This window comes from Gobius niger, assembly GCF_951799975.1.
Source record: "Gobius niger genome assembly, chromosome: 21".
NCBI lineage: Eukaryota > Metazoa > Chordata > Actinopteri > Gobiiformes > Gobiidae > Gobius > Gobius niger.
In genome coordinates, this window is record NC_136872.1 from 25,108,261 (window position 1) to 25,120,704 (window position 12,444).

Below are 12,444 nucleotides of genomic sequence, written 5' to 3' on the forward strand. Positions count from 1 at the left end.
ATGGCCTCTCGGAGCCCGAGCCGCTCTGAGGAGCAGTTCCTGTGCTCCATCTGTCTGGAGGTGTTCTCTGAGCCCGTCTCCACTCCATGTGGACACAACTTCTGCAAACGCTGCATCTCTCACACCTGGGACTCCACTGAGAGCTGCTTCTGCCCCCTGTGTAAAGAGGTCTTCTCCACCAGACCACAGCTCAAGACCAACACCTTACTCTCTGAGATGGTCTTTCAGTGGAAACTAGAAGAAGAACTTCGGTCAAAGCAAGTGTCCAAACCTGGAGAAGTCCAGTGTGACGCCTGCTCTGAGCCCAAACTGAAGGCAGTGAAGTCCTGCCTGGTCTGTCTGTCCTCGTTCTGTGAGAGCCACCTCCAGCCTCATCTGAGCGCGCCCAGACTGAAGAGACACCAGCTGATGGAGCCTGTGGACGACCTGGAGGACAGGATCTGTCCCACACACGACCAGCCGCTGAAGCTCTACTGCAGCACTGATCAGAAGGCCATCTGTGTGGTATGTTCTGCTCTGGAGCACAAGAACCATGAGGTATTATCTCTGAAGGAGGCGTTTGAGCAGGAGAAGGTCTCTCTGCAGCAGACTGTGGCTGAGAACCAGCGTCTGGTGGAGCAGAGGAGGCTGAAGGTCCAGGAGATCACAGCTGCCCTGGAGCTCAGTGAGAGAGAGGCTCAGAGAGAGACACAGCAGATGGTGAAGGTCTTCAGTGACATCATGGAGTCTGTGCAGAGATGTTTGGACCATCACACCAAAGTCCTGGAACAAAGTCTTTCTAAACATAAGGAGCGCGCTCAGGCCTTGATCCAACAGCTGCAGCAGGAGATGTGTGAGCTGGAGAAGAGCAGCACTGAGGCCCAGCAGCTCTCACTCTCTACAGACCCCCTCCACTTTCTACAGCGCTGCCCTGCACTGCCCCCTGCTGGCCTGAAGGACTGGAGCAGCGTGAGCTTTGAGCCGCAGACGTGTGAGGGCAGTGCGGCCCGAGCTCTGTCTGAGCTGGAGACAAGTCTCTCACAGAAGATCAACAAAGTCTTTAAAGAAGAGCTGAGGAGAGTTCAGACGTTTGCTGTGGACGTCACTCTGGACCCAGACTCTGCTCATCCTTATCTGGTTCTGTCTGAAGATCTCAAACAGGTTCATTGTGGTGATGTGAGGAAGGAGCTCCCAGACTCTCCTCAGAGGTTTACTAAATATGCTAATGTTGTAGGAAAACAGAGTTTCTCTTCAGGCAGGTTCTACTTTGAGGTTCAGGTCAAAGGGAAAACTGAGTGGACTTTAGGAGTCGCCCAAGAGTCCGTCAACAGGAAGGGAAAGATCTATCTGACCCCAAAGAACGGATTCTGGACCATCATGTTGAGAGACAAAGATAAATACAGCGCTTGTGCAGACTCTTCTGTCCTCCTGTCTCCACTGAGGCCTCCTCAGAAGGTCGGGGTGTTTGTGGACTATGGAGCAGGTCTGGTCTCCTTTTATGACGTAGATTCTGCAGATCTCCTCTACTCCTTCACTGGCTGCTGCTTCAGGGAGAAACTCTTTCCTTCTTTCAGTCCTGGTCTCAATGATGGAGGAACAAACTCTGCTCCTCTGATCATCTCAGCTGTGGACACAGAGTCACCAGTTTGTGAAGGTCTTAAATGAAACACTTGTATCTGAACAGCAGCTCCAACAGTGACTCAGGCTTTGTTTGTGTGTTGGTTTGTGTCTCTGCTGCAGGACAGACAATAAGGATCTTCTTGTGTGTAAAAAGTGTGAATAAGGAAAGAGCCGGTGTTTCCTGAGTTCATATGAGACGTTAGAATAAAGGGCTCTGTACAAAGTCTTCACTTTACATTCTCTGCTTTTGCTTCACGTGTCACAGAACTCACCCTAAAGATCCTACTCTACATGTTTTAGTGCATTTGGGATTTCTTTAAATAAACTCCTTATTAATGGAATATTCTGTCAAAATGTCAATGATTGTGTTTGGGACAAAAAACATCAATAAACTCTTGGAAAATGTGTTTTATTTGTTGTGATTTTGTGGAGAGGACGGAGCTCATGAACCAGCACATTTATCAAAGATCTAAAAACAAACAAACATAGAATATTATCCACTATTTACAACCACCCATGTGACATAAAAACTCACAGTTCATCAGGTCTGAGTCTTTAAAAGCTCCTGATGGAGGAGTCTGGTCGAGCAGAGGCGGAGCTTCACCATCAGGCAGGGCAGGCAGCTGCTTGTGCCCCCCCAACAGTCAAGGGCCCCCATGGACTGACCTTTCATTTATAAACCTGCATTAACCTCTTACCACCCGCCAAAACCAAATCCATTCTCTCCTCTCTGCCTCTGTCGACACTTTTTATTTCCCTCATGTGTTTATGTCACTTTTTTGTCACTTTTTTGCTGGATTTTTGTCATTTTTCTGTTGGGTTTTTGTCTTTTTTTTGCTGGATTTTTGTCTTTTTTTGCTGGATTTTTGTCTTTTTTTTGCTGGATTTTTGTCTTTTTTTTGCTGGATTTTTGTCGTTTTTTTGCTGGATTTTTGTCGCTTTTTTGCTGGATTTTGTCGTTTTTTTGCTGGATTTTAGTCACTTTTTTGGTGGATTTTTGTCACTTTTTTGGTGGATTTTTGTCGAATTTTTTGCTGGATTTTTGTCGATTTTTTGGTGGATTTTTGTTGTTTTTTGTGGATTTTTGTCGATTTTTTGGTGAAAAAAAAATGACAAACATTTGATAAAAAATTGACAAGAAAAAAAAGAAAAGTGACAAAAAACTGACAAAAAACTGACAGAAATGAGTTGAATACCCAACAAAAAAAAGATGGAAAAAATCTGCTGACGTGAGGAAAAAGATCCTCTCGGTTCAGGCGGGAGTTAAGAGGTTAAAGTCTCCATTAGCTTATTATTGCTGCAGATCCCAAGATGCTTAGCTCTATGACATCACGGGGGCGTGGCCTAGCCGAGGGGGGAGACAACCTGGAGTGTGTTTACATGCACAAAGTTATAATGGGGGTTTGAGGTTTCCTGGTTTTGCTTCATGTAAACACAGAATCCTGGTTTCAGTTTCCTGGATAAACTTTCCTAAGCTGATGCTGCTCAAATATAAGGTATTTTACATGATTCTATGGACACAGACATTTATATGGTTAGTCTGGTGTTATAAGTGATTTGCCTCAGGTGCTCTGTGGAGCGGGTCACACTGTTTTAATGCAGGCTAGCTGATACCATAGAAATGCACTAGCCTAGCGCCACGAAACTCTTCAAACATAAGAACTGCATGAATTACAACAAAAAAAATCTCCAGAAATCAGCAGCACTCTGCATGTTCCTCCATGTCCTCGTGTGTAGGATGAGCTCAGACCTGTTCACCACAACGGCCTCTAAGATCCTGCACTGTCTGACCAAAAGCTGTTAATTCAGGTCTGAAGTGCCGTCATGCACAAGCTTAATATAGAACCTGCAGCTACACGTAAGGCCTGAGGTGGCAGTAGTGAGTATAAAAATCCATCCATTTTCTTCCTCTTTATCCGGGGCCGGGTCGCGGGGGCAGCGTCTCAGCAGAGATGCCCAAACTTCCCGATCCACACACACCTCCTCCAGCTGTTCTGACCCCGAGGCCACACCTCCTCCAGCTGTTCTGACCCCGAGGCCACACCTCCTCCAGCTGTTCTGACCCCGAGGCCACACCTCCTCCAGCTGTTCTGACCCCGAGGCCACACCTCCTCCAGCTGTTCTGACCCCGAGGCCACACCTCCTCCAGCTGTTCTGACCCCGAGGCCACACCTCCTCCAGCTGTTCTGACCCCGAGGCCACACCTCCTCCAGCTGTTCTGACCCCGAGGCCACACCAGGCCAGCTCGGAGACATAGTCCCACCACCGTGTCCTGGGTCTTCCACGAGGCCTTGTCCCACTAGGACATGCCTGGAACACCTCCCGCGGGAGGCGACCAGGAGGTATCCGAAACAGATGCCCGAGCCACCTCAGCTGCTCCTTTCGACGTGAAGGAGCAGCGACTCTACTCCGAGCTCCTCCCGGGTAACTGAGCTCCTCACCCGATCTCGGAGGGTGCGCCCAGCCACCCTGCGAAGGAAACTCATTTCGGCCGCTTGTATTCGCGATCTCGTCCTTTCGGTCATGACCCAAATCTCATGACCATAGGTGAGGGCGGGAACGTAGATCGATCGGTAAATCGAGAGCTTTGCCCCGACTCAGCTCCCTCTTCACCACGACAGACCGATACAGCGACCGCATCACTGCTGACGCCGCACCGATCCGTCTGTCCATCTCACGCTCCATCCGTCCCTCACTCGTGAACAAGACCCCGAGATGCTTGAACTCCTCCACTTGAGGTAAGGACTCCCCACCGACCTGAAGAGGGGAAACCACCTTTTTCCGGTGGAGAACCATGGCCTCGGATTTGGAGGTGCTGATCCTCATCCCGGCCGCTACACACTCGGCTGCAAACCGCCCCAGAGCAGCTGAAGGTCCAACAGAACAACATCATCCGCAAACAGCAGAGATGAGACTCTGAGGCTCCCAAACCGGACACCCTCCGGCCCCTGGCTGCGCCGAGAAATTCTGTCCATAAAAGTAATGAACAGAACCGGTGACAAAGGGCAGCCCTGAGGAGACCAACACGCACCGGGAACAGGTCTGACTTACTGCCGGCAATGAACCAAGCTCCCGCTGCTCATACAGGGAACGGACAGCCCTTGGCAGAGGGCCCCGGACCCCATACTCCCGGAGCACCCCCCACAGGGCACCACGAGGGCCCCGGACCCCATACTCCCGGAGCACCCCCCACAGGGCACCACGAGGGACGCGGTCGAACGCTTTCTCCAGATCCACAAAACACATGTGGACTGGTTGGGCGAACTCCCATGAACCCTCGAGCACCCGATGAAGGGTCTAGAGCTGGTCCAGTGTGCCACGACCAGGACGAAAACCGCATTGTTCCTCCTGGATCCGAGGTTCAACTGTGTGTGTATATATCTGTACATATATATATATATGTACATATATATGTGTGTGTGTTGTGTGTGTGTGTGTGTGTGTGTGTGTGTGTGTGTGTGTGTGTGTATATCTGTACATATCTGTACATATATATTTATATGTACAGATATATGTGTGTGTGTTGTGTGTGTGTTGTGTGTGTGTTGTGTGTGTGTTGTGTGTGTGTTGTGTGTGTGTTGTGTGTTGTGTGTGTTGTGTGTGTGTTGTGTGTGTGTTGTGTGTGTGTTGTGTGTGTTGTGTGTGTGTTGTGTGTGTGTTGTGTGTTGTGTGTGTTGTGTGTGTGTGTGTGTGTTGTGTTGTGTGTGTGTTGTGTGTGTGTGTGTTGTGTGTGTGTGTGTGTGTGTGTTGTGTTGTGTGTGTGTTGTGTTGTGTGTGTGTTGTGTGTGTGTTGTGTGTGTTGTGTGTGTGTGTGTGTGTGTGTTGTGTTGTGTGTGTGTTGTGTTGTGTGTGTGTTGTGTTGTGTGTGTGTGTGTTGTGTGTGTATATATCTGTACATATATATTTATATATGTACATATATATGTGTGTGTGTTGTGTTGTGTGTGTGTGTGTGTGTGTTGTGTGTGTGTGTGTGTATATATCTGTACATATATATTTATATATGTACATATATATGTGTGTGTGTTGTGTTGTGTGTGTGTGTGTGTGTGTTGTGTGTGTGTGTGTGTGTATATATCTGTACATATATATTTATATATGTACATATATATGTGTGTGTGTTGTGTGTTGTGTGTTGTGTGTTGTGTGTTGTGTGTGTGTGTGTGTGTGTATATATATGTACATATATATATATATATATATATATATATATATATATATATATATATATATATATATGTACAGATGCTGGTTCCTCAGCTGGTTCCTCAGCTGGTTCCTCAGCTGGTTCCTCAGATGGTTCCTCAGCTGGTTCCTCAGCTGGTTCCTCAGATGGTTCCTCCTCTGGTTCCTCAGCTGGTTCCTCAGCTGGTTCACTCCTCCCTGGCCTCAAACTCCTGGATTTCCTCCGTCAGCTCCTGGTTCAGTCGCTCCATCTCTTCTCTCTGAGTCTTTGCGACTCCGCTTAAATCCTGATCAGCTTCTGTGCTGAGAGTTTCCACAAACAGCTCCTCCATCTTTCTGCACAGGAGCTGGTGCTGTTGCTGCAGGCGCTTGTTCTCCTCCTCCCTCTGCTTTTTCTCCTTGCATAACGGCAGCTGCTCCGAGCGAACCTTTTTCAACCAAAAGATCTCCTGGATCAGGCCACACCCTCTCTGCCGCAGCCACTCCCGCTCGGCTTTCAGGCTCTTCAGATGGACCTGCAGCATCTTCTTGCTCGTTACTTCTTGGTTCAGGTCTTGGATTTGTTGGTGCAGGTCGCAGGTTTCCTCCCGCAGCTCGTCCAGCCCGTATGTGAAGTTCTCGTGCTCCACCTCCACAGGTCTGAGCTTCTCCAGCTCCTCCTTCAGCTTCTCCACCTTCTTCCTGAGCTGTTTGTTCTTCTCCTTCACCTGCGGGTCGTTCTTGGCCATGTCTTTGGAGTTCTCCTGCTCTGATTTGGTGTTCCTGATCTCGGTCACCAGTTCATCCACGTCCTGCTGCAGATGGAGATTGTCGCTCTTCAGTTTGTTCATGAGCTGGATCTGCAGCTTGTACTCGTAGGCGATGGTCTTCTGCACGTACAGCTCTTTGTCCAGCTTCTGCTTGTGTTTCAGCAGCTGCTCCTTCTCGCTCTCCATGACTCGCATCAACACCTGCGTCGCGTCGAGTTGATGCTTCCAGCTTTTCTCCTGAGCGAGTTTCCCGAGCGTTTGGGAAATCTCTCGTCGTATCGACTCGTTCTCGTCTTGAAGGCGTCGGCTCGAGGCCTGCAGCTCGAGGCAGCGCTCCTTCTCACACCTTTGTTGTTGGACTTTGGCGTTGGCGCGTTCCAGCTCGCCCTGTAGAACGCCCGTGTGGTTCTTCAGCGCTTTGATCTCCTGCTCCACGTCGTGAGCTCTTTCCAAACACGTGTCTTCAAAAGTGTCTGGCTCGAGTTTCTCTCGCAGCTGCGTGAGTTCATCCTGAACGGCTTCTTTTTCCTCACGAACGCGATTTCTCACTCCTTCCAAGTCCAGAAGCTGCTGTTTCATGGAGACCTGCTGTTCCAGCTTGGATTTCGCTTGTTCTTTTTGCTCCTGCAGATCTTCTGTTTGCCTTTTCAAATCCATCACCTCGATCTGAAGTTCTGAAGCGTGTTCGACACTGAACTGTGGGTCAGTGTTTCTGTTCATCTCCTCCAGTTTGCCTTGAAGCCACTTGTTTTTGGAGAAAATGATGATCTTCTCTGCCTCTAGCTGGGCGAGGCGCTGTTTCAAAGCCTCTTGACTTCCTTGGCTTGACTTGGCGTGTTGGATCTTGTCTTCCAAACCGCTGTTCTGACTTTTTAACGCCTCGATCTCCGTTTCCAGATCCACACATTGCTTCTCAGAGGTGTCTCGCTCTCGCTCCTCTCTCTGGCAGATCTTTGCAAATTCCTCCTTCAGAGCCTTGTTCTCCACAAGTAACTGACTCTTCTCATCTTCTAGCTCGAAGCAGCGGTCTTTTGAAGACTCCTGACTGTCCTGCCTACATTTCTTACGGTCGATCTCGCTCTGCAAAGCGATTTTACGGCTTTTCAACCCCGCGATCTCCCATTCCAGCTTCTCACAAAACTTCTCCTGCTTCTCTCTCTTGTTAAGCTTATGGAGTTCCACATCCACGGCCATGTTCTCCTCAAGTAAGAGCTTTTGTTCCACTTCTAAAGCAGCGCGACGCTCTTTCCAGACGCGATGTTTGGGAACTTCAGATGTTTCGCTGATTTGAAGACGTTTCTTTGGCCTTGCTCCGAGGTCTCTGGGCGTTTCCCGCCCCTTTTCTTCACGGACCCTCATGAACGCGTCTCCGAGGGGCAGTTTCTCCTCAGAAACACAAACTCTTTCTGTTTCCAGCACAGAAGGTTTGAGGGACATGTCTCCTCTCAGCAGCGTTTGGTTCACGTCCTGTCCTTGTCTGGAGGCGGTCGTCTCCATTTCCAGTCCTTCAGAACGTTCTGTCAGACTCTCTCTGGGCGGGTCTTCCTCTGTCAGACTCTCTCTGGGCGGGTCTTCCTCTGTCAGACTCTCTCTGGGCGGGTCTTGCTCTGTCAGACTCTCTCTGGGCGGGTCTTGCTCTGTCAGACTCTCTCTGGGCGGGTCTTGCTTCGCTCCTCTCCAAAGCGTCATGTTCTGGTCTCTGGTGGTCTCCTCAGCCTGTTCTCTGAGATGTTCCCTTTGATCCTGGGACGTCGTCTCCACAGTTTCCCGCTCAGGGACTTGGTCCGTCGGTGCCGGTGCTTGGGAAAGGTCGCCCGGCGCTCCTTGAGGTCCATTTCTGGTGAATCTGCGCTGAGGACGTGGGACAGTTTCCCGCGTGGCGCTCTCGAAGAAGGCTTTAGCCTTGGCAAACCTGTCCTTGGAGGTTTCCTCCTCCGGCTTCAGGCCTTCTGTGTCCGACTCGCCCGACATAACGTCAGTGAATTAACCACAGATGAAGAATAAAAACACAGTAACTCGATACAAACGCTGCCGTTATTCTGATTAACGTTTCTGACACTGAAATGTCACACGCTCTGAGGACAAACCTTTGCTATGCAGGCTAACCATCATGCAATGCAACAGATCGACCAATCAGAGGCCAGGTGATGTCACCGTGTTCCGAGCAGCGCTGGAGCGGAATCTCCCATATATGGTCATGTTCAAAGCAGACTCAGGAAGTCAGAGACTCAGACCAGGAAGTGAATCACATCTGTGGAATCGCCCATATATGGTCATGCTTCAAACAGTTAAGGGGGAAAACAATTTGAGAAAAATGGAAACTTTCGCTAATTATTCAAAAACGACTTTAACAAACGCTGAATTATGAATATAGTTTCTACTAAATAAAGACACAAAGACATGGAGAGGAGCAAAGTGGTTCAACAGCCCATAAATACATAAATAACAGAGAGCGCTAATGCTAACGCTAGCACTAGCTACGACTGCAGTTTTGTCGCTTCTACTGAACAATGTGCTGTGAATAAACATCCACATGGACCCGACTTAGACTGGACTTTATTTGTATGTGATAAATGACTTTATATTCCTTCTATGAGGCGATGCCAAACTCCGTCATCGCCGTGGACGACACAGGTTTGAAGGCCAGACGCTGCAGGTGAACAGGGAGTTTTCAGTCTTTTTATGTTTTCATGTAAAAATAAGGCGTTTTTCTGCCTTTTTTCAGCGACGGAATCGAATGAGACTTTTTCAGAGGGACTTTTAGGCCTCGTGTTTCCAGAGATGATTCTATTGGTCAGCAGGTTTTTTCCACACGTGAGAAAAGTCCCTTAGCCTGACCCTGCTCAACGTATTTTTCCGCTGCACCTCATTCCTCCGCCCCATGAGCCTTCACGTGAAGACCGTTGGCTTTAGAGACGTGAACTATGTGGGAACACGAGCCGTCCTCACTGAAACTAAACCATGAGCTGCTCACAATAAACCTCTGACTGAAAACGGCTCCGTGGAAGAGTTTTCTGGCCAATAAGAAATGACTCTGATCTTCTACTCCTGATCTTTCACCAGGACTTTCCTCAGATGTGGTGCTTTATTTAGGCTTAAAGGATCATCAGCAGAAAAACACTTGTGTCGTGTTGATGGATCAAATATCTGCAGAGATCGTCACATTTTCAGATGAAACTGAGCTACAGTCTGTTTATGAGTTTATTTTTTTATTACAATGCACTGTATTCAGACCCAGCTCAGCCTGTGTGGCCTCACGGGCTCAGGTCAGTCTGTACAGGAAAACTCTGAGAGTCAGGCCCAAACATGTCACAGTTTAACCCCTTAACTCCCACCGGAACCGAGCACATTTTCTCCAGTTTGGCTTTACCCCAATCCAAAAGCTTCTGGAAGAAAAGTGAGGAAACAGCAACAAAACTGAGACGAAAACAATGATGGAAATGTGACAAAAAAGTGACAAAAAAAAGACAAAAAAAGACAAAAAAAAGGACAAAAAAAGGACAAAAAAAGACAAAAAAAGACAAAAAATGTGACAAAAAAAAGACAAAAAAATTGACAAAAAATTACAATAAATTTACAAAAATGAATTTGACCTTTTTTTTGGTCAATTTTTCATCCATTATTCATCTTTTTTTTTCATCCATTTTTCGTCACCTTTTTGTCAAAGTTTTCTCACTTTTTTCTCACATTTCCATCATTGTTTCCGTCTCAGTTTTGTTTTCACAGCTTTTTTCCAGAAGCTTTTGGATTGGGGTAAAGCCAAACTGGAGAAAATGCTCTCGGTTCAGGTGGGAGTTAAGGGGTTAATGTGAACAATAACTCCAGTATTGTAGCTTTTAAAATCTCCATGAGTTTCTAACTGCTGCTAATCCCATAATGCTCAGCGATGTGACGCCACATTCCCGACCTGTAATTCCACATGAAGTAACGTTAGATACTGAAGTTCTTCCCTTTGCTGAAGCTCCTGTGACTCTTCTCTCATGTGGTCCTGTGGTGTCCTGTAGTAACCCGGTGTCTCCTGCAGGGGGACAGTGGCGGCCCGCTGGTCTGCGAGGACGCCTCCGGACGCTGGACGCTGTTCGGACTCACCTCCTGGGGCTCGGTCTGTTTCAGCAAAGTCCTGGGTCCCGGGGTCTACGCCAACGTGTCGCACTTCAGCCGCTGGGTCCGACGGCAGATCTACCTGCACACGTTCATACATGACTGATGAGACACGCCCACATACATGACACGCCCACATACACGACTGATGAGACACGCCCACATACATGACACGCCCACATACATGACTGATGAGACACGCCCACATACATGACACGCCCACATACATGACTGATGAGACACGCCCACATGCATGACTGATGAGACACGCCCACATACATGACTGATGAGACACGCCCACGTACATGACTGATGAGACACGCCCACATACATGACTGATGAGACACGCCCACATACATGACTGATGAGACACGCCCACATACACGACTGATGAGACACGCCCACATACACGACTGATGAGACACGCCCACATACATGACTGATGAGACACGCCCACATACATGACTGATGAGACACGCCCACATACATGACTGATGAGACACGCCCACATGCATGACTGATGAGACACGCCCACATACACGACTGATGAGACACGCCCACATACACGACTGATGAGACACGCCCACATACATGACTGATGAGACACGCCCACATACATGACTGATGAGACACGCCCACATACACGACTGATGAGACACGCCCACATACATGACTGATGAGACACGGCCACATACATGACACGCCCACATACAAGACTGATGAGACACGCCCACATACATGACACGCCCACATACATGACTGATGAGACACGCCCGCATACATGACTGATGAGACACGCCCACATACATGACTGATGAGACACGCCCACATACAAGACTGATGAGACACGCCCACATACATGACACGCCCACATACATGACTGATGAGACACGCCCGCATACATGACTGATGAGACACGCCCACGTACATGACTGATGAGACACGCCCACATACAAGACTGATGAGACACGCCCACATACATGACTGATGAGACACGCCCACATACATGACTGATGAGACACGCCCACATACATGACACGCCCACATACATGACACGCCCACATACATGACTGATGAGACACGCCCACATACAGAGTTGTGGGAAGATTTAGTTAGGGGGCGCTGAGGGACAAAATTTACCCCCAAAATACTTTTTCTGTGCATAAATCCTATTTATTAACCTCTTAACTCCCGCCTGAACCGAGAGCATTTTCTCCAGTTCAGCTTTACCCAAATCCTGTAGGCCAGTGTAACCTCATTTGAAAGACCTACAAAACTAAATTGATCTTTTTCCTCACATCAGATTTTTTTTCATCACTTTTTTTGTTGGGCAGTCGTCTCATTTTTGTCAAATTTTTTTGTCACTTTTTTGTCAAATTTTTCTCACTTTTTTTTTACATTTTTTAATAAATTTCTGTAATTTTTTTGTCAATTTTTTGTCACTTTTTAGTCAAATTATTCGCATTTTTTTGTCAAATTCTTATCACTTTTTTGTCCATTTTTTCTAAATTTTTCGTAAATTTTTTCTTACTTTATTGTCAAATTTTTGTCCATTTTTTGTCATTTTTTGTAATTTTTTTGTAATTTTTTTTGTCACTTTTTCGTCCATTTTTTCTCACTTTTTTCACATTTTCATCCTTGTTTTCGTCTCAGTTTTGTTGCTATTTTCACACCTCTTTTCCAGAAGCTTTTGGATTGGGGTAAAGCTGGAGGAAATGTGCTCGGTTCAGGTGGGAGTTAAGGGGTTGATATTGCCTGCAGTTCACAAACTATCCACCAGAGGGAGCTGCAGCGCCCTCAGCACCCTGGG

The 12,444-nt window shown here is 47.8% G+C and overlaps 1 protein-coding gene across 1 annotated transcript; it reads left to right on the forward strand.

Annotated features, from left to right (window-relative positions):
- On the forward strand, window positions 1-1,644 carry LOC306981061 (E3 ubiquitin-protein ligase TRIM21-like; the record flags this gene model as incomplete). The annotated part of the gene is made up of 1 exon (XM_079580609.1): window positions 1-1,644. One exon carries the CDS (start codon window positions 1-3, stop codon window positions 1,642-1,644), a length of 1,644 nt encoding a protein of 547 aa, XP_079436735.1.
- Window positions 1,645-12,444: the final 10,800 nt, after the last annotated feature.